This window comes from Mobula hypostoma, chromosome 2, assembly GCF_963921235.1.
Source record: "Mobula hypostoma chromosome 2, sMobHyp1.1, whole genome shotgun sequence".
Lineage (NCBI taxonomy): Eukaryota > Metazoa > Chordata > Chondrichthyes > Myliobatiformes > Myliobatidae > Mobula > Mobula hypostoma.
In genome coordinates, this window is record NC_086098.1 from 83,515,589 (window position 1) to 83,539,191 (window position 23,603).

Here is a 23,603-nt window from a genome sequence, read left to right on the forward strand (position 1 = left end):
GATAAGAGGCATGGATCAACTGGATAGCTAGAGACTTTTTCACAGGGCAGAAATGACTAAAACGAGGGGGCACAATTTTAAGATAATTGGAGGAAAGTATGGGGGATGTCAAAGGTATGTTTTGTACAGAGGGGTGTATGCATGGAACACTCTGCTAAAGGTGGTGATAGAAGCAGATATTAAAAAGTAGGAGGAGTTTAGGAGGATGATGGCAAGTCGTTTGCTTGCATCTTCGGAAACAGCTCTATATCTACCATTAATATCTCTATTTTTCCCTTTCAGGGTTTTTTTGAAGACCCTGACCTGGAGTTACACGCTGACTTCAGTTCTTTGCAGGAATGGGACCCACTCTTGGGGTCTCACGATTGGCCGCTATTTGATATAACAAGGATGCGGCCTAGTGCACCTTCAGGGTTCTGGGATTTCATGCTCTGGAGGCGGGCGAACTCCAGGTCAGTGCCTCCACAGGAAATTGGTGTGTCGTGGGAGATGAAAGATCGAAAGTAGCAAGCTGGCTGCTGGGTGTGTGTCCAGAGACCCGAGTTCCTTGGACTTGGAAAAAGCGATGCAACAGACATTTAACATCGTAAATCAGCCAGTCGTTCGTTATGTCTCCCCGGTTACTGTGAAATGGGGACACCTCTTTTTCCCTTATTAGAGAGAGAGAGAGCCTGTGGTATATCGAATTACCAGGTGAACGAGTAGTCTTTGGGGTACTGCAAGTCTGTGTCTTTATTGATGCTTTGCTGCACGTTTGAGTGCTCGGTGGGGGTGCCGATGCGTTTTGTGCTGGTGGGGGAGGGGTGGTTTGTTGCTTTGCTGCTACTTATGTGGAGAAGGGGGGGAGCTGGGGGGCTTTGGGGTTCTAACATTTAACTGGCATTCATTCTTTGGGGCACTCCTCTGCTGCGAAGAAAAAGAATTTCAGAATGTATATCGTATATATTTCTCTGACATTAAATGTACCTTTGAAACCTTGAAACATTAGAGACATTTAATAAACTATTAGATAGGCACATGGATGATAGTAAACTGTAAGGCGATGTAAGAAGGAAACGTTAAATTGACCTTAGAGTAGGGTAAAAGGTTGGCACAACATCATGAGCTGAAGAGCCTGTGCTGTGAAGTGTTCTATGTTTTATTAACCACATTCTGGGACAAAGTTGCCCACCCAAATGGCACCCCATTAACCACCCTCAACATCCACTCTCTCCAGCACAAAGTGAATCAGTATCTATCTATACCATTGTAACACCCTGGGAAAGGTTTCACTTTTAATGTAATAGTCTTTCTGTAGAAGCAGCATTTGGGTTATGGTTAGTGATAACGCGTGCTTTGGAATGTGAGCTATCCAATGAAGGGAGTGTGTTTTCGTGCTGTGTGCCGGACACCGAGGTGATCTGGGTCTTTTGCTTGGCAGGAAATGGAGAGAGGTGACGCTAGGAAGGAGTGGACTTGGAGTGCGGCCGGGAGTCGATGAAGCCCTGGGAAATCGATGGAGGATTGGGGAAAGGGAAACCGTGAGCTCCAATTTGTGTACATTAGACTGTTTCATCAATATGAGACCTTTTATTTTGTTTTTTCTTTACTAACTCTTTAGTCAAATTAAGAATTATAAAGCTGAATTGTTTAATCGTATATGATGTACGTCTGTCTGTTATTTTGTGGTACTGATTTGTAACAGGGTAACAAATCATGCAGTATCCACACAAACAAGGAGTTTCGGGGTTTTGAACCTCAATCTCACACATTTGGCGGGGCCAGAGAATGCCTTCCCTAGACTTATGCAGCCTACAGAACCCGAGTGTTACAATCGTGGGGGCTCGTCCGGAATCGATTTCATTGGATGCTGTGTGATTGCCCTGAGCATTGAACCAGTGGGTTGTGTATCTAAGTCTGTGCTAAACTATTGTCCCGTAAAGTGATTACGGTATGTGGTTATGGATACTGCAGGGGTGGAGTGGTGGTGCAAATCCACGGGGTGACTGGTAACGAATGCGCATGTGTTCAGTGGGATAGATATTTGTATTCCTGACGAATTGTTAACTCGACTTTTAAGTACTGTTAAAGCTGTCAGCAAAGTTATGATTGTGGGGCAGAGGTTCGATAAAATGGTAGGCAAAGACATAGTTTTTGGTGGAATGGTGGAACTGCCTGGTACTACTGGGGCCACAGCAGAGGGGCAGTCCGTACTTTCCAGGAAAAGGCCAAATTGCAAGTCAAATCTCCTGCACTGGGGGCAGAGACTTCAAAGACAGGGTTCTTTCATTTCTGCAGAGCGAGGGGAAGGAGTGGTCTAATTTGGAATATCTAATGAATCCCCATTCCGCAGTGAAGAGTGAGAATTCTGAGTTAGTATCAGCCCTTACCTCTCTAGCGAATAAATGGCCCAGTGTACAGGCAGAGGGTGTTGCTATCGAACGCTGAGAATGTTCTCTGAGATGAAGCCCACTCCCAAGGGGGAAGAGGAGTATGAGACTTGGGCGGAGAAGACCTCTCAGTTGTCAGATGAGTGACAATGCTCTGATGACGTAAAGGGACAGAGATTGGCTGAGAGTTTGAGGGGGCAGGCTGCTGACGTTGTGAAACCCATAAAGTCACAGTACCTCCTTGCCACCTCTGCGGCTTATATGCAGACACTGGAAAAGGCATTTGGCATGACAAGAAATCCAACAGAGCTTATGACGGGGTTTCAGAATTTGTGTCAGAAGGGGGAGAAGCTTCCTGCCTACAGCTTTCGGCTAGAGAGGCAGCTAAGTTTCTTGTGGAGCAGAGGGGCCATTCAGGCAGCTGAGATGGATCAGTTAAGATTGGGCCAAATAGTGAAAGGCGCCCAGTCCCAGGACCTATCGCTTGGGGTCAACAACTGTCTCATAAGACGCGCCCCTCTCCCTTGTTTATTGAGCTCATCAGAGAAGTACCGGAGGAGAACATGTCAGAGATGCGGGCGGGGGGGGGGGGCGGTGGTGAGGGCTCTGTCAGCAGGGTACAGTCCTCGGTAGTAGCCCCTTATGGTGTAGTGACCACAGATAGCCCAACCCGGGGAGTGGTAAAGGAGATCATCGCAGAGTTGAGAACTGAGATGTCCTGGTTGTTATCAGCAGCAGTTGCCTGTTGCGCCCCCCCCATACAATGGAACCGATAGGGAGGCCGACCCCCTAAGGGGACGGACAACGCAGAGGGCTGCTGGTGGCCGGGGTCTCACGAGAAGGGGAGCGGTCGGTACTGTGGTGAAGAGTGACACTTCAGGCGGAAGTGTGAATGACGGGAAACCCCTCAGAGAGTGAGCCCCCCGGGTACCAAATCAGAGAGGGACATCAGGAAACTTAGGAGACCCAATGAGGGAATGGCTTGGTGTCTCGGGGGGGCGGGGGGGGGGACATGTTCCCAGCAACATATCAAAGAACACTCGAAAGCAAAAAATCCTGTTCCTGAAGGCTTCGTGGGGCCAAGCTCCTACGTATCACTACGGATAGATATTTATGCTAGAGCCATACTCAACACAGGGTCATAGGTCACCTTGCTGCACCATTTGTTTTACAACCAGTATCTGACGCATTTACCATTGACGTCACTCAGTGCATTAGAGATCTGGGGTCTTAGTGTGGGTGATTATCCATACGATGCTTATAGCTGGAGCTTTTGGAGGCCGAAGTGGGAGTGTCTGGGGTTCTTGATACATTAGTGATGGTTTGTCCAGACCCCGTTGAGAAGGGCGGTGTTTCAATTCTTGTGGGGATCAACACCCCTATAGTGAGGAGATTCATGGGAGCCTGCAAGGAGAAAGCTGGAGAGAGCTTTCTGAGAACATCCTCCCTTCACCCAGTGTTTTGAGCTGCTTCTGAGGAAGTGCGTGGCTGCACTGTGCCGGATAACGTTCAGACGAAGGACTGTATGGTTTACCCAGTCAAAACCAATCGTGTTACGGCCCAGGTAAGTGAGAGTAACAGGAAACACCAAATTTCCTGGAATGCCCGAGGGAGAGGCCCTCTTAGCGGATGCTCCAGAAGACCACTAAGAGGAGTCGGGATTACCTGCTGCGGTACTGGTGAGGCCCGAACTGCAGAAGCCCTCGGTTGTACAGGCAAACAGGATGGCAGTGATCGTCAGGAACACAACAAAGAGGGAGGTCACCTTCAAGTGGGGGATGCCCCAGTGCATTCTCTTCCCAGTGATGTTAACGTCTACTATCCCTGTGAGACAAGCCAGGGAGAAACTATCTGCAAAGGGGTGAAAGTTGACCACTGAATCATTCAACTTTGGTGACTCCCCAGTACCTGCGGATTGGAAGAGGAGGTTGATAGAGAAGATGTGAAACTGGAAGGTGTCTTTTCCACTGACAAGTTTGATGTGGGTTGTTCCAAGAGCACTTGTCACACTATCCAGGTGACCAAGGACACCCCGTTTAGATAAAGGTCCTGGCGACTGGCCCCTGCAGAGGTGGAAGATGTTTGGCAGCATTTATTCAAGTTGAAGGAAGCGGGGATCATCACTGAGTCCAGAAGCCCCTATGCGTTCCCAGTAGTAGTGGCCAGGAAGAAGAACGGTAAAATACAGATGTGTGTGGACTATAGGACTCTAAACAGGCATACTGTCCCCAACCAGTATACAGTCCCAAGGATCGAAGATGCGCTGTCCTGTCTGAGTGGTGCGAAGTGGTTCAGAGTGCTGGATCTGAGGAGTGGATAACCTCAGGGCATATTGGGCACCCCTGCGATCTTCCAGCATGTCATGGAGAAAATGGTGGGGGATATGAACTTGCTTGAAGTATTGGTGTACCTGGATGACCTCAGTGTTTGGGTCCACCATACAGGAACATGAAACGCGGCTACCGAAGGTGATGGGCCACCTGAAAGCTGAAGGGTTAAAACTTTCCCTGGACAACTCCAGTTCTGCAAGCCATCTGTCAGTTATGTTGGGCACATTGTCTCATGGAATGGAGTAGTTACGGATCTATCTAAGGTAGAGGTGGTGACCACATGGCCAAGGCCCCAGACTGCGAGCACCTTGTGCTCGTTCCTTTGGCTCTGTCCTGATGAAGGGTCTCGGCCTGAAACGTTGACTGTGCTTCTTCCTATGGATGCTGCCTGGCCTGCTGCGTTCCATCAGCATTTTGTGTGTGTTGCTTAATCCAATAACTGTGCTTCTGTTTATTTAACATTAATGCTTTGATCTTTTAAAGCACAGGGCAAACTCAACAAGAAGTACAATCAGTGGCCATTTTATTAGATAAAGAAGTGCAACCCAGTGTGGCCCTCTGCAGCTGAGCCCCTCTTCAAGGTTCGACGGTTTGTGCATTGAGAGATGCTCTTCTGCACATCACTGTTGTAACGTATGGTTATTTGTGTTACTGTCACCTTCCTGTCAGCTTGAAGCAGTCTGGCCATTCTCCTCTGACCTCTGTCATTAACAAGGCGTTTTTACCCATAGAAATGCTGGTCACAGGATTTTCTTTTATTTTTCGCACCATTCTCTGTAAACTCTAGAGACTGTTATACATCGAAATCCCAGGAGATCTGTAGTTTTGAGATGCCCAAACCACCCTGTCTGGCACCAACAATCATTCCATGGAGACTTACAGTATCTTGAAGCAGTATTCAGCCCCCAACTCTTTGTTCACATGAATGAGTATTACAACCAGGGATTTTGATCAATTTAACTGAGAATTTTTATTTGTGAATCGCAAGCTCCCTTTTTCACAGTAGAGCACAAAAAATACAGGGAAAATAGTAAAACATGAAAAACTACAAATGTAAAAACTGAAATATCAACAGTTCAATAGTATTCATCCTGTTTGCTCAGAACTTAGTCGAACCACCTACAGCCAATAGCCTTTTTAGGTTTGCACAACATGATGGAGCAAGATTTGCCCGTCCCTCCTTGCAAAATTGTTCAAACTGTGCAAGGTTAGTTGGGGAGCAGCAGTGGACAACAATCTTTGAGGTCTTGCCAGAGATAATCAATTGGCTTAATTGAATTGACTTTATTTCTTACATCTATCACATAAGTGAGGAGCAAAAATCTTTATGTTACATCTCCATCAAAATGTGCAAATTATAGTAGTTTGTAATAAATAGTATGTACAGCAAGATATACAACAAAACAGTCAATATAGCTTAGAAATACAATTGTGTCAGTGTAAATTAATCAGTCTGATGGCCTGGTGGAAGAAGCTGTCCCGGAGCCTGTTGGTCCTGGCTTTAATACTGTGGTACCGTTTCCTGGATGGTCGCAGCTAGAACAGTTTGTGATTGGGGTGACTCAGGTTCCCAATGATCCTTCGGGCCCTTTTTACGCACCTATCCTATATATAAATATCCTGAATACTGGTGTTAAGGTCAAGACTCTGACTGGGCCAATCAAGGACATTAATTTGCTTCATTTGAAGCCACTCCATGGTTGCTCTGGCAGTGTGCTTTGGGCCATTATCCTGGTGAAAAATTAACTTCCTTCCTAGTTTAAGTTTTCTGACAGAAGCAAGCAGGTTTTTATCCAAGATCTCTCTATATTTAGCAGCATTCATCTTCCCATGAATCCAAACCTGATTTCCAGTCTCTGCTGCTGAAAAGCATCCCCAGAGAATGATGCTACCTCCACCTGGCTGATGCGCAGTATTAGATTTATGTCACACATACCACTCAGTGTTGAGGCCAGAAAGTTCCATTTCAATCTCGCCCAACCACAAAACCTTCTTCCACATCTTTACAGTATCTTCTAAGTGACTCTTTGCAAAGTCTTTGCAGGCAAGGATATGCTTTTTCTATCAGTCAGGGCTTCTCCCTTGCCACTTTTCCATAAATCCCCTTTCAGTGCAAAGCCTTAGAGATTGTGGAGCCGTAAACTTAATCTCCAGTTGCACCAACTGACCTCTGCAGCTCATTCAAGACTGACTGGTGGCATCAAGTGCCATTCTTCTTCAGCAACTGAGTTCAGAAGGGCAGCCTGACCTAGGCAGTGTGGCCATTGTTTCAGTTTTTTTCACTTTTTCATGATGGACTGAGTTCAGTGCCTTTGATATGGTCTTGTACCCTTATCCAGATTTGTACTTCTCTATTATCATTTCCCTGTTAAGTTTCAAATGTTCTTTTGTCTTCCTTTTGCCCTGGTCTGTTGAAAATCTACCATACTGTTGGACCTTATAGAGAAAGAGGGTATTTATTCAGGTGATCCTCCAACTTTCTACATCAACAAATTGGGTGAATTAGTAAGGTAATTTTATATTGCACCTGAGGAAAGTTAGCGCGGTAATTACAAAGAAGATGAATAATTTTTCAGCCTCAAAATTTTGGTTTTTAATTTTTAGTAAATTGTTGACAGGTTTTGGAAGTTTTTGTTTGATTTGACATAATGCACAATGTTTTGTAGATCAGCTCAAAAAATCCAACTTCAATATATTTTACGTTTAGAAAATGACACAGTAAAATATGAAATTACTTGTGGGAGCTGAATACTTTTTCAAGGCACTGTAGATAACACTTCTTCCCCTTTTCTGATATTTGGTCTGAACAACAACTGAACCTCTTATCTATGTCTGCATGCTTTTACACATTGAGTTGCTGACACATGGTTGAATGATTAGATTATGCATAACACGCAAGTGTACAGGTGTACCTAATAAAGTGGCCACTGAGTGTATGTACTCAGGTCTTTATTAAACAGTCATCAAAATTCATGTGAGCAACATTGAGACATATCTGGTTTGGAAATATAACAGCAATTTCAATGTATTAAATATTAAAAAATCAAATAAGTTCAATGAAGATCTCATACCTGATTACCCTGTGAAGAAGAAAAATAGTGCGTTTGCTGTCAATGGTAACATCCCGACTGAGTTTAACCAGCCTCTCGTGTTTATCATGCTTTGCATCAAGTTCTTTTTGAAAAGCTGATCAAAATGAGGGCAATAGTTAATATTAATAAACACAATTTAGTGAGAATCCCATGGCTCATTCACTGCAAATAATATGTCATTCTTAGCAAACAATAGAAACTGATGCGTATTTCACTTCTGTTAACGTTGAAGAGCACTTCCTGAGAAATCCCTGAGGGAGAGAATGAAACCCAAGGTAACCTCCACAGCAGTGATTTACTTAAGCTATTTATATAACAACAGTTAACCTAGAAAAAGTTTTACAACATTAAACACTCAGTTTCTGAGAGAGGTCATTCAGATTTTAATTCCAAATGTTGCATAAATATACTGTATATCTATTTTTAAAAAACTGAAATTTCAAAGAGTGAGGAATTATTATTAGATGATGTAATTGGTGCTACAGTCTAATTGCCTTTACCTATGAAAATGAATGAACAATTGCAAATATACGAGAAAATACAATGAAAGGATAAATGTAAATAATTAATGCTTTCTCATTCTTTAATAAGAATTACTTAATTGAATTATTTCATTGTTAATTAATTACTTGTGAAAGTTATTATACTTATGTGGGTGAATGCAGCAAACAATTAACACATACAAAATACTTCCATAAGCAAATCATTTCAAATGATTTACTATTTTTTTCTTTAAGAGGAAGATTGGCCAAAATGAATTTCTTTCTTTTCCGTAAAAGCACCAAGGACTTTTCACGATTCAGCTAAAATGATATCCAAAGTTTGTCACCCCCTTAGTACTTCATTGAAGGTCAATTTGAATTATTTGTTCTCATCTGAACCCACGTCATTCTGAATCACAGGCTAGCATGTTACTAGCTGAGCAGTGAAACAGGTAAAAGGACAACTGTGAATATGCAAGTGATATATACAGTTGCAATAAAAAGCTTGTGAACCCTTCTTAATCACCCTGTTTTCAGCATTAATTACTCATAAAATGTGGTCTGTTCTTCATCTAAGTCACAATAATAGACAAACATAATCTGCCTAAATTAATAACTCGGAAACAATTGTACTTACCATGTCTTTATTGAACATATTGTTCAATTCACAGTCTGGGCTGGAAAAAGTGTGTGAACCCTTGTATTTAATAACTGATAAAACATCCTTTAGCAGCAATAACCTCTATCAAATGTTTCCTGTAGCTCAGACAATTTTAGACCATTTCTCTATACAAAGTTGTTTCAGTTCATCAATATTTCTGGGATACCTTACAGGAACAGCCCTCTTCAGGTCATGCCACAGCATATCAATTGGGTTATGGTCTGGACTCTAACTAGACCATTGCAAAATATGAATTTTCTTTTATTTTTAAACTATTCTACTGTTTATTCACTCTTCTGTTTTGGATCATTGTCTTGTTGCATCATCCAACTGCTATTAAGCTTCAGGTGATGGACTGCTACCCTGACATTCTCCTGTAAAATGTGTTAAACAGTTTTGAATTCAATGTTTCCTTAATGATTACAAGCTGTCCAGGCCCTGAGGCAGCAAAGCAGGCCCAAACCATGATGTTTCTTCCACCATGCTTCACAGTTGAGATAAAGTCTTGGTGTTGTTGTGCCGTGCCCTTTTTCTTCCAAACATATCAGTGCGTATTTCTGTCAAAAAGTCCAAATTTTGTCTCATCTATTCACAGAACGTTGTGGAACATCCAGGTGGCCTTTTGCGAACTTGATATGTCTAGCAATTTTTTTTGGACAACGCTGGTGTCCTTCCATGAACACCATCCTTGTTCAGTGTTTTTCTTATAGTGGACACATGAACAGAAACTTTAGAAAGTTCTAGCGATTCTGCAGGTCTTTTGCTGGGTTCTTTTTTCACCTCTTTCAGTATTGCATGTTGTGCTCTTGAGGTGATCTTTGAACAATGCCCACTCCTAGGAAAAGTAGCAACAGTACTGAATTTCCTCCATTTGTAGCCAATTTCTCTTACTGTAAACTGATGAACTCTCAGGTCTTTAGAAATGCTTTTGTAGCCTTCTCCAGTTTCATGTATCTCTACAATTCTTCTTCTAAGGTCCTCTGAAAGTAGTTTTGATCAAGATACGGTGCATGATGCCCATAAAAAGAACTTTCTTGAGAAGCGCGGGCTGTCAGTAGCCTAACTTTGTATGTGTGTTTTATAGGGTAGGGCAACTCTACAACCCATACTTCCAATCTCATCTCATTGATGGGAACACCCAACTCCAAATAGCTTTTGAAGAGGGCATTCCCCCAGAGATTCATGTACTTTTATGAACCTAGACTGTGCTTGTTTTGATGGTGAACTCAGTATTGACAAGAAGTAGTACAATTCTTTGTGTATTATTAGTTTAGGCAGATTGTGTTTGTATATTATCGCGACTTACATGAAGATCAGAAAACCAAGTAAATGCAAAGGGTTCACAGACTTTTTCTTGCAACTGTGTATGTACTTGGAACTTTGAAAATGTGGAATAACAAGTCAAAATCAGAGACCATGCATAGCAGGGAAAGACAAGAGCTACATTTGTGGAGTGCCTTTGGCTCTGTCAAGAAGGGAAATTATTGACGGCACACTCATATTATAAAGTGTCATTGCATCAACTGTCAATATTCCCATAGCAGATATGTGCTTTTGAAAATAATCAACACTGGGCTGCTGGGTGTTGAGGCTCATAGGGCCAGAAGGGCCCAATCCACATTGTATCTCTAAATGAATAAAACTATAAAGGAACATTTTTGAATTTAGCTGACTTGATGCAGAATAAATCAGCATTCTTACTCAGAATCAGACATCCAGAATTTTTACATAAAATGTGGATTTAAGTCAAGATAGGACTGGACTCCGTTCTAATGTTGCTGTGGTTGTACAGCTTCTGATACTCACTGTCAAACCTGTCACTTGAGTGAAGTATTAATTGGTGGAGGAGAACATAAAAATCTCAACAACTCATACCTTCAATAAGATTGAGGTAAAATTTTTTTGGAAGAAATTATCTCAGAGAATAATGGCAGTGAAATGAGATTGATAATATAACAATGCTTATTTGGCTTGGATTTTATTGATCTTTGAACATTATTTTTGCTTAAATGCTATTTTTGAATTTTCATTATATTGTTTCCTTGCATCCTTCTTAGCAATCCTATTTATCAAGCTCTCTGTCGTTTTCTCCATTGTGTCGACCCCAACGTGTCAGTCCAATGATAGCACAAAATTGATCTTGATTGGTGCTGAGCACGAAAAATTTGATGCAAGTAATAATAAAAATTGAGGATCAATAAAACACACTTACACTCAAAAGATAACAGCACAGGTGACAATGGGTTTACTTTACTCTGTCCTTCCTCTTTTTGATTTCGAGGCTGCAGGTTGTCATGCTTTCTCTTTCGAAATCTACCTGAGCTCAAAGGAAAATATAAAAATTACATTGTGTCTTTTACAGATACAAAAATTATTCTATTTCTATAGATCATTATCAATATTCTAAACAAATTTTGCAATGTTTCTTAAGTGTTCTAACCAGCAAAAAAAATCAGACTACGTACTGCCCTGATGAAGCATTAAGATTATAGTGTCATATTATTGATTTGAATCATATAGATGGTAGGTATTTCAACATAAAATTTATTCAAATTAGAAATCTTTGATTTTACAGCAAGAATAGCTTTAGAAATCATTTAAAGGTGCACAATGACAAACAGTAAAGTTACTTTGATTGGTATAATTGGCATTTATCTAAAATCAGTCAGGGTTATAGTTGATGCACACTTAATCAACGTTCCTACTCCCTGAAAATTTGAAACAAATGTGCTTTTAAGACTGATCAAATTTCTTTCATATGTTCCTGACTAATGTAACATGAAGAGCTATGTGCGTTCTTGAATAGTAAAAATGACTTCAAAGTGGTTAAAAGCTATCTAGTACCTAACATGAAGAACAGTTTCAGAACACAGTTTAATAATTAGGAACTTGCACAGGCCAGGCATGTAATTTGAGAGGTGGTGCAGGCCTTCCATTTTTTTTACACTGGGATTCTGTGTGTTCTCTATTTACGGAGTCCAGGCTCTCCATGAAATCCCAAATGCTTCTTCTCTTGATACAGGGTTTATGGGCTAAGGGTACCATAGGTCAATGAGCTGTAACGCCTATTCAAAAAGGATTTGAAAGAATTATTCCATTTTTTCTTCTATTGATTACTTGCCAGAACAAAAAGTTTTAAAAAGTATGGTCGACATTCTAACTACTTGGCTGACCCACTGAGCAGAACTGGGGCTTCAGCACTGAGGACATCAGCTGGAAAAGCACACTTTTGTTCACCTGCTTATCCTGCCACTAAATTTGGAACATCGTGAAAACATTAGTAGCAGTATTATAGTACTTTGAGAAGGCTATTGTAGGGCAGTCCATATCTCAGAAGCTCAGGATGGCAAGGTAAAGATGACTATCTTTGCATCTATGAGCTTTGAGTCAGCTTCAGCTACAAACACTGAGTTTCAGCTACGAACACTCATTTCCTCAGAAAGACAAAAACTCTGTTTGTGCACTGAAAGTCAAAGGTAATATTTGCTTTCACTCAGAAGTGGCTCCCAAAATTTATAAAGTTGTCTGAATTTTCTAGATTCTTTGGGTGGATGTTTATTGAATGGGAAGCAGTATTTATTGTACAGCAAGCTACTACAGGTCGACCTTCACTAATCCGGCACCATTGGGACCTGAGGAGTGCCAGATTAGTGAAAATGCCAAATTACAGAAGGATCACATACAGAAGCATAATCAGTGCTGGATTATCGAAGGAACTGGATTATAGGTAGTCGGATTAGTGAAGGTCGACCTGTATAGGATTTTTTATTTCTAATTGCCTTTACTCCCCCCCCACCCACTCCAACCACAACATCTCCAAACATGCAGAGCTCTGTTCCCTCCTTTCCAACCCAAACTCATCATCAAACCCACAGACAAGGGCAATGCTATTGTTTTCTGGTCAACTGATCTCTGTAGACTGCAGCTCTCCAATATCTCTTCATACCTATTACTGGACCAAAACCCCACCAAAGGACTTCAGGCTGCTATCTCCCATACCATCATAGATCTGACCACTTCAGGAAATCTCCCCTCCACAACCTCCAACCTGATAATTCCACAAATCCATACTCCCCATTTCTATCTCCTACTGAGGATTCACAAATAGGATTACCTTGGTAGTCCCATTGTTTCTTACTGCTCTTATCCAACTAAACTCATCTCTTCATAACTTGACCATCTCATTCCACCTTGTCCAAAATCCATCTGGAATATATTGCACACTCGCCACCATTTTAACCACTTCCAATTCCTTGGGCCCCCATCACCTCATGTTTACTATTGACATCCAGGCACTAAACACCACCACTCCCGAAGCAGGAAGGCCATAGGCATTCTGGGGCAGCAAAATGCAATTACAAGAGATTCTACAGATGCTGAAAATCCAGGGCAACACACAAAATGTTAGATGAACTCAGGTCAGGCAGCATCTATAGAAATGAATAAACATTGACATTTCAGGCTGAGACCCTTCATCAAGACCCTGGACACTGAAGTTCTCTTCTGATTCCTCACACTTTCAACAAATCAAAGTTGTAGCAAAGAGCACTTGCATGGGCCCTAACCATGCTTACCTTTTTTGTTGGCTATATGGAGCAAAGTCCTAATTAGAAAGTCTTGGCCCGAAATAGCAACTGTTTATTCCACTCCATGGACAATGACTGACTTGCTGAGTTCCTCCAGCACTCTGTCTGTGTTGCTGCAGATTTACAGTAGCTGCAGAATCTCCTGTTACTACTCCTAAGGTAGTTCCTGATATGCTCAAAATCTACATCTTTGATTAAGCTCATGTTTATCCCCTTCAATGGTTCAGCATCAAATATTGTTTGATATACTGCAGTAAAGTACACTGGGAAATGGTGCTTTAATATAATATACAAATAATTTGTATTATTTGGCATGGCCAAGTGGATAAGGCGTTCGTCTAGTGACTTGAAGGTCCCTAGTTCGAGCCGGCTGAGGCAGCATGTGTGTCCTTGAGCAAGGCAATTAACCATACATGGCTCTGCAATGACACCGGTGCCAAGCTGTATGGGTCCTAATGCCCTTCCCCTGGACAACATCGGTGGTGTGGAGAGGGGAGACTTGCAGCATGGGCAACTGCTGGTCTTCCATACAACCTTGACCAGGCCTGCGACCTGGAAACCTTCCAAGGAGCAAATACATGGTCTCATGAGACTAACGGATGTCTATATAATAAATACAAATAAAAGTTGCTGGCTGACGATGGATGGAAATAAACTGCCAGTGTTAATATTCAGTTTATTTAAATACTCTCAGTTATGACTTAATGGTAAATGATGATTCAGAGCAGGACACAAAGCAATAACTAATGGATTGTGCTTGTGGTAAACAGGAATAATATTCTGTAAAGTCAGCCAGATCAATGCTGTAACAAATCTAGATAGCACAAGCACAGGTAGAAGAGATGAGCACAAAAAATCCAGCTGATACCATCAGTACAGTACTGAAAACACACAATATCACAGAACTGATATCGTCAAAAGGATAATCTAGTCTCCCAGCCAGCCAAAGAGGTGTCAGAACATTACTCCAAAAACATCAAAGATGATACATATTCTGATTAACTTGCCCAATATTTATCTCCCAAAGTAGTATCATAAACAATTGATCTGTCATACTGGGTTAAAATATAATTCATAAGAACTTGCTGTTAACAAGTTTTAAACTCTGTTGGAAACACTAAACAGGAGTAGAGGATGTGAACCTTCAAGCCTGCTCCATGATTCAATACAATCATGGCCTATCCTTTCAACCATGGATTCCCAACCTGGGGTCCACAGGCCTCTTGCTTAATGGTATTGGTCCATGGCATAACAAAGTTTGGGAGCCCCTGCTCTTAACTCTAGAGGCATCAAGTTTTATAGGAATATGGTCCTGAGACAGAGATCTACCTTCTTTCAAAAAATAATTATTCTCAACAATTTGGCATCCACAACTTTCTTTGGCAGAGAATTCTGCATATTTCCCACAATGCAGACATTTCTCTAAATCAAACTCCAAAATGTCTTAGCCCATATCTTAAGACTGCCCAATATTTATCTCCTAAAACACTACCATATGCAGTTGGTCTGCCATACTGGATTACATTATAAGAACTTGTTAACAAGTTCTGAGTACCACCCCACCTCCAAACCAAGGGAACCAACCTCCTTGTCATCCAATGTGTTGAGCCCAGCCAAAATTAGCTAACGTTTCAATAAGATCTCATCGCATTATTCTAAACTTTGCAAATACAAACCAAGTTGATCTAATTTCTATTGTATGACAACCCCACCATTGCAGAAATCAGTCTTTTTAACTTTTGCTACACACCTTCTACAGCAACTATTTTCTTCAGTGAGGACAAGAGAACTGCATACAATACTCCAGGTGTGGTTCACCACAAGCACTCTTGTACTCAAAAGATTTTGCAGTGAAGACCAACATATCATTTGCTTCTCCTGCATGTTTGCTTTCAGTGACCAGTGCAGAAAGACATCAATATTCCTACATACATTAACATTTCACAGTCTATCACTATATGCCTTTTTGTTTTTCCAAATGAATTGGATAATTTCACATTTATATACTGCAACATACTGACCCACTCATTCAACTTTCTTAATTGCTTCAAATCCTCTTTGCAACCTCTCCATATCCTACTCACAGCCATTTTTGTATACTCAGCAAGCTTGAAATATTAGATGGTTTCCTCATTTAAAATATTGGGCAATATGTGGAGAGTTGGGCCATAAGCAAGGTTAGCTAATTCAATGACTATCAACTAGCAGCAGTCTACCATAATGAAGTGCTTCAAGAGGTTTGCAATGGCTCAAAATAACTAGCCTGGAACTGCTGCAATTCGTCGAATGCCACAACAGGTCAACAATGGACACAATCTCACTACATAGCATGATCCTCTTTTATAAATCACCGAACTTCTAAACTCGTACCTCTGACTTCCTCAAAGGGATACCAGAGTACCGATCAGTGTAAAGTTTCTTTGCTAACAATCAAACACAGGTGCACTTCAAGGATGCATGTTAAGCCTATTGCCCATTCTCTCTACATTCATGACTGTGTGGCTAAACACAGCTCAAACACTATTACAACTTTCCGGTTGACACCACTACCGTTGGTAAAATCTCAACAATGATAACAAGGAGGCATACAAGGTGGAACTGCTGGTTGACTGGCGTTGCAACAACAATCTCAATTATCAGCAAAACCAAGGACTTCGGGAAGGGGCAGTCCTCATCGAGGAGTGAGTGGTAGAAAGGATGAGCAGTTTCTAGTTTCTGGGCATCAAAATCCCAGATTATCTCTCTTGGGCTCAACATCATCTGGAACATGGCAAACTACTTGAATTGCAGCGCATTATTCAAATACCTAAAAACGTATTATCTACGCGAATGGTGTACAGTGCATACTGAAGAACGGCAAAGATTTTCCAATTCGTTTCTAATACTTGTTCCACGAACGAACGTCAACCTAATTTTATGATGTTCGCTCACAAGAACCACCAACCCAACCAAAAAGCTATCATCTCAAATTAAATCTAACCGATCACCAAACACGCTAAGCCAGACTTGGACTGTTCAGCGTCAGTTACGCGCTGAAGTCTTGGACCAAAGGCAACAGCTAAAGTACCTTCCTTGCTCATCTTGCCTGCGTCCGAGAGTCAGAGAGGCTCTTGCACTGGTCCCGTCCCGAGAGTCAGACTGAGATGCAGGCCTAGCTCCCGTTTGCTTGGTCTGGATAAAGCTCGGTCTCGCCTGGATTTTGCCTGGCACCGGTTCGGATTCAGCCTGACTATGAACCGAGCTCAGTCTATGTTTAGATCAATACCGGCCAGACCTACTGATCTTACAATCCTAGACCCATAAAGTAGTCGAACTATTGCAGCACCCAAACAAGTCGGACTGTTGCAGCACCAGGACCCCGCCGGTGTGTAACCACCCATTATCCTGAACCGCCTTCGATTCCAAAACACATTTTGATTTTATTTTTAACGTACGGAAGTTAAAACTAAATTATTGCAAAGCTGCGACGCGATAACGTGTAGTCGGATTGGTTTACTCATTGACGACAAATCAGGCCAGAGCGAGGGCCACCTCCAGCAGTTCGACTGCGGCTATGTAACACTGTCAACCTGCTGCGTCTGGCCGCTGTTAAAATTACAGTAAACACCACGAAATTCGGCCCAGAGGATACAGGTTCGCAGTATCTGTTTCTCCCAGCTCGCTTCACCTCAATTTATTGGGCAAACATATTCCTTTCTCTGGGGGCACAAGAGATTGCATTTACTTTCTCAGTCATATCCATATGTTAATTACAGGACGGAAGCAGACTTTTTGGCCCGTCCGGTCTATCCTGGCTTTAAATGAGAACAATTGAACTAGTTACGCTCACTCCGGCCCTCTCCTCATAATCTAACAAATATCTTAGATACTAAATGCAGTATCCTATTTACTATTACATTTAAATCGACCTCCAGAGTCTAAAACATTCCAATACACTCACAGACATCCCACCCTGAAAAAACTCATTTCAGGGACGTATCACCCCCGCCCCCCGCAACCCCGTATCACCCCTCTCCCCCGTCCCCCGGTCGACCTCCAAGGGTGTATGTAATACTTTGTTTAGTGATTTTGTCTAATCTGTAAACCAAGTTGGGTATATGCAGCAAATGTGACATTAAAGTATGTACTTATTATATCATCATGTTTATTCTGTTACAACTTTAAGCACGTCTACGGGGAGTTTGGCCTCATCACGTAGGGCATCAATAGCGTAGCTCCTTGGCAGCCTGCCAGCTAGTTTAAATTGGGTTCCCAACCTTTTTTGCACCGCGGACCGGTTTAATATTAACAATATTCTTGCGGATCGGCCGACCCCGGGGGGGGCGTGTTAAACGCGGCCAGAATATAGGTGGTAAGTCAGCTATAAGTCACTTGTAAGTGGCTAATACACTCAATTTTGTTTCTAAAGGGGTTTATCTAATGAATGTAATATTAAACACACAGCGCATATTTTCCTCGCATGAATGTAGTGATAAGTCAATTATAACAGTGGTCCCAAACCTCCGGGCCGCGAAGAATGCAGCGGTACAGCGGTAGCCAGAACACACCCAGCACACCTTTAAGAAAAAAGCTGAAATAAACAAGCTGATTGATTAGGTGCCGCCCGGCACGTAAATGTCGGCCCAGATCAAAGACGACGCAATCGGCAATTGTGTATCCCACTCCAATAGTCTTTGATAACAGGGCGTTCCCAGAAAATATGATAATGGTTTGCATTTTGATTTCCACAATTTCTCCAGCAAACGGGGGGTTACTATTAATGGGATTTCTGAGAGGGTGTAATAAAATATCTTATCAAGGTTTTCCACCTGAACTCGCTCCATTTCTGTGAACTGGTACACTTCCATTGATACCTCCATATTATTGTCCATTCTTCCTCAGATATTATTATCTCTCCTTCCTTCTCCCATTTTGATTTAATATATGAAGTCAAATGTGTTTTAAGATTTGACAACCCCTTATAAATGCTTGAAATTATTCTACTGTTGTCTGAATTATATGCTTTTCTAAATAGCTCTATCAGACATGTACTTGCCTTGGTTACATTTTTAACTATCCTATTAACATACTGTCACATTTGTAAATACTGATAAAAGTCCTGTTTTTCTAATAAGTGTTTTTGAGCATTTCAAAACTTCATTCATTCTATTGCAGATAGCTGTTATTCCTTTAGCTGTCCGGTCCTTACATCTAGCATCCAGTTTATTCAGCGTAAAATCCAAGTCATATGCACACCATTTAAGAATTGGAATGTCTCTCTCTGGTTTATATTCTTTTATAATAGTTTTCCATATCTTAAGAGTCCATTTCACCCATGGATTGTCAGTATTATTTATGTAACTTTATAGGTTGTCATCAGCCAAAATTGCCTGTATGGGGATGGAAAGTATCCTCTCCTCAATGTTTTTCCATTGAGCGTCATATGATGGATTGCACCAGCATATCACGGCTCTCAACTGTGCTGCAAAATAATAATCTCTAAGAGAAGGTAGGCCCCATCCCCCCTTTTCCTTGGCTAATTGCAAAGTTTTGAGACGAACCCTAGGCCTTTTACCTTGCCATATATATCCTGATAGCATCTTGTTCCATTCATTGAATTGATTTTGGTTAATCTCTATTGGTAGGGTCTGAAAGAGATTTTAGTAGTCTGGGCTGTATATTCATTTTAATAGATTCAATCCTTGAACTGAGACCAAGAAAAGGAATTAGGTTCTGTCTTGTTATATCTTCCTTAATTTTTTTTAATATACAGTATAGGCTGATAATTGCATTCTGATAATTTTGCCAAATCTTTTGGCATAATAATGCCCAAATATTTGACAGACTCTGTTTGCCATACCCAAGGATATCTACTTTCAATTTCTCTTGGTGGGCTATAGTTATATGAAAGTAGTTGGGTTTTATCTGTGTTGATCCTGTATCCTGATAATTGGCCATATTGTTCAAAGGATTGCATCAATTTAGGTAAAGAGTATGTTGGTTGCCCGAGATAGATCAAAATGTCATCTGCATAACAGGCCAATTTATGCTCTGTCCCTTGAATAGTAATTCCCCAGATATTTTTATTTTGTCTGATGTATTGAGCTAATGGTTCCAGATATAATGCGAAGAGTAGTGGTGACCATGCACAACCATGTCTCCTGCCCCTTCCTAGGGTAAAACTATTAGATAAATATGCATTGATTTTAATCCTGGCGGTAGGATTGTCGTATAGTGCCTGTATAGTTTTAATAATTGTGTCATGTAGACCAAATCTATGTAAAACTCTGTAAAGAAAATTCCAATTAATTAAATCAAATGCCTTTTCAGCGTCCACGCTTATCACTATTGCTTCAATTTCATTTTTTTAATATGATCCATAATGTGAAGTGTCCTTCGTATATTGTCTTGTGTTTGCTGTTGTTGTATAAAACTTGTCTGATCATTATGTATCAGTGTGGGTAGAAACTTTTCTAATCGTTTGGCCACGATGGAGGTAAATATTCTATAATCCACATTAAGAACAGATATTGGTCTAAATGACCCACATTCCATTTTATCCTTGCCTTCTTTCAGTATAGCTGAGATCATCGCCTCCTTCCAGTTGGGTGGCATTTGCGCCTTTCTTAGGGCCCAGTTCAGTGTGGGGAGTAAAACAGGAATTAACTCACTTCTGAACTCTTTATACCACTCTGCCATATATCCATCTGATCCTGGTGACTTGCTTAATTTAAGCCCAATAATTGCCGTTTTTAGTTCAGCTTCAGTTATGTCAGCAGTCATCATTCTATTTTGTTCTTTGCTTAAAGTGGGTAACTCTAGAGAATTCAGGAAGGTATAAATTTGGGTTATGCTTCCCCCTGGAACTTTGGAAAATAGAGTTTTGTAAAACATTTCAAAAGCTTCTTGAATTTCACTTAGCTTATTTTTTAATCACTTTTGTTCTTGGATCCCTTATTCTGTGAATTGTATTTTCTGCTATCTTTTTTTTTCAGTTTCCACGCCAGTATTTTCATAGATTTAGATCCACTTTCAAAGTGTCTCTGTTTCAGAAACATTAAATTTTTTCTAATTTCTTGTGTAGCCAAACTATTAATTTCATTCCTAATTTTTTTAAATTTCCTCTAGTGTATCCTGTGCCAAACTCAATATGTGTTTTTTTTCTAGTTCCTTCAGCTTATTTTGTAATTCCTCTAATGTTCTATTTCTTATTTTTTTCTTATGTGAAGATATCGCTATAATTTTTCCTCTTAAGACAGCCTTCAGAGTATCCCATAGAATGGGAGGCGAAACCTCTCCATTATCATTAAATTCTAAGTAAAGACCAATTCCATTTTTAATTTATTCCTTAAAATAGGGATCATTGAGTAGACTTGAATTTAGTTTCCAGATAATATTCTTTGGTTGTAGGTCAAAATCAACAGATAAATATATAGGTACATGGTCACTTACATTATCTATTGTCCCAATTCCACAGGTGATTACTTTGTCTCTATCTTTTCCAAATGTTATGAAATAGTCTATTCTTGTATATACGGAATGGGGGGCAGAATAATGACTGTAATCCCTTCTGTCGGGGAAAAGGTCCCTTCATATATCAATTAGACCAACATCCTCAAAAGGAGTGTTAATTTTCTTATGTAAGGACTTTGTTTAGAAACCATAGAAAAACTACAGCACAGATTCAGGCCTTTTGGCCCTTCTTGGCTGTGCTGAACCATTTTCTGCCTAGTCCCACTGACCTGCACACGGACCATATCCCTCCATACACCTCCCATCCATGTATCTGTCCAATTTATTCTTGTGTAAAAAAGAACCCGCATTTACCACCTCATCTGGCAGCTCATTCCACACTCCCACCACTCTCTGTGTAAAGAAGCCCCCCCAATGTTCCCTTTAAACTTTTCCCCCCTCACCCTTAACCCATGTCCTCTGGTTTTTTTCTCCTCTTGCCTCAGTGGAAAAAGCCTGCTTGCATTCACTCTATCTATACCCATCATCATTTTATATACCTCTATCAAATCTCCCCGCATTCTTCTACGCTCCAGGGAATAAAGTCCTAACCTATTCAACCTTTCTCTGTAACTGAGTTTCTCAAGTCCCAGCAACATCCTTGTAAACCTTCTCTGCACTCTTTCAACCTTACTAATTTCCTTCTTGTAATTTGGTGACCAAAACTGAACACAATACTCCAGATTCGGCCTCACCAATGCCTTATACAACCTCATCATAACATTCCAACTCTTATACCCAATACTTTGATTAATAAAGGCCAATGTACCAAAAGCTCTCTTCACGACCCTATCTACCTGTGACGCCACTTTTAGGGAATTTTGTATCTGTATTCCCAGATCCTTCTGTTCTACTGCACTCCTCAGTGCCTTACCATTTACCCTGTATGTTCTACCTTGGTTTGTCCTTCCAAAGTGCAATACCTCACACTTGTCTGTATTAAACTCCAATTACCATTTCTCAGCCCATTGTTCCAGCTGGTCCAAGTCCCTCTGCAAGCTTTGAAAACCTTCCGCACTTTCCACTACACCTCCAGTCTTTGTATCATCAGCAAATTTGCTGATTCAATTTACCACATTATCATCCAGATCATTGATAAAGATGACAAATAACACTGGACCCAGCTCTGATCCTTGTGGCACACCACTAGTCACAGGCCTCCACTCTGAGAATCAATTCTCCACTACCACTCTTTGGCTTCTTCCATTGAGCCAATGTCTAATCCAATTTACCATCTCTCCATGTATACCTAGCGACTGAATTTTCCTAACTAACCTCCCATGCGGGGACCTTGTCAAAGGCCTTACTGAAGTCCATGTAGACAACATCCACTGGTTCCCTTCATCCACTTTCCTGGTAACCTCCTCGAAAAACTTCAATAGATTGGTGAAACATGACCTACCATGCACAAAGCCATGTTGACTCTCCCTAATAAGTCCCTGTCTATCCAAATGCTTGTGGATTTTGTCTTTTAGTACTTCCTCCAATAACTTACCCACTACCGATGTCAAACTTACCGGCCTATAATTTCTTGGATTACTTTTCGATCCTTTTTTAAACAACGGAACAACATGAGCCATTCTCCAATCCTCCGGCACCTCACCCGTAGACACTGACATTTTAAATATATCTGCCAGGGCCCCTGCAATTTCAACACTAGTCTCCTTCAAGGTCCGAGGGAATACCCTGTCAGGTCCTGGGGATTTATCCACTTTAATTTGCCTCAAGATAGCAAGCATCTCCTCCATTTTAATCTGTACAGTTTCCATGATCTCACTAATTGTTTCCCTTAATTCCATAGACTTCATGCCAATTTCCCTAGTAAATACAGATGCAAAAAAACTCATTTAAGATCTCCCCTATTTCTTTTGGTTCCGCACATAGTCGACCACTCTGATCTTCAAGAGGACCAATTTTATCCCTTACAATCCTTTTGCTGCTAATACACCTGTAAAAGCTCTTTGGATTATCCTTCACTTTGACTGCCAAGGCAACCTCATGACTTCTTTTAGCCCTCCTGATTTCCTTCTTAAGTATTTTCTTGCACTTTTTATACTCCTCAAGCACCTTATTTACTCCCTGTTTCCTATACATGTCATACAACTCTCCTCTTCTTTATCAGAGTTGCAATATCCCTTGAGAACCAAGGTTCCTTATTCCTATTCACTTTACCTTTAATCCTGACAGGAACATACAAGCTCTGCACTCTCAAAATTTCTCCTTTGAAGGCTTCCCACTTACCGATCACATCCTTGTCAGAGAACAACCTGTCCCAATCCACACTCTTTAGATCCTTTCTCATTTCTTCAAATTTGGCCTTCTTCCAGTTCAGAACCTCAGCCCTAGGACCAGATCTATCCTTGTCCATGATCAAGTTGAAACTAATGGTGTTATGATCACTGGAACCAAACTTCCGTCACATGTCCTAACTCGTTTCCTAATAGGAGATCCAATATTGCATCCCCTCTAGTTGGTACCTCTATATATTGATTCAGAAAACTTTCCTGAACACATTTTACAAACTATAAACCATCTAGACTTCTAACAGAATGGGAGTCCCAATCAATATGTGGGAAATTAAAATCCCCTACC

General features: G+C 41.1%; 1 protein-coding gene across 1 annotated transcript in view; it reads right to left on the reverse strand.

The window, feature by feature from the left end:
• tsnax (translin-associated factor X) overlaps positions 1-16,898 on the reverse strand; it is a 101,392-nt gene extending 84,494 nt beyond the window's left edge. The window contains exons 1-3 of the mRNA XM_063039435.1: positions 16,588-16,898; positions 11,147-11,251; positions 7,771-7,885 (exon numbers count right to left, since the gene is read on the reverse strand). Coding sequence (XP_062895505.1) covers positions 7,771-7,885; positions 11,147-11,251; positions 16,588-16,600 — 233 coding nt within the window. The 5' untranslated portion in view covers positions 16,601-16,898. The remainder of the gene's footprint in view (positions 1-7,770; positions 7,886-11,146; positions 11,252-16,587) is intronic.
• Between the last annotated feature and the right edge of the window lie 6,705 nt (positions 16,899-23,603).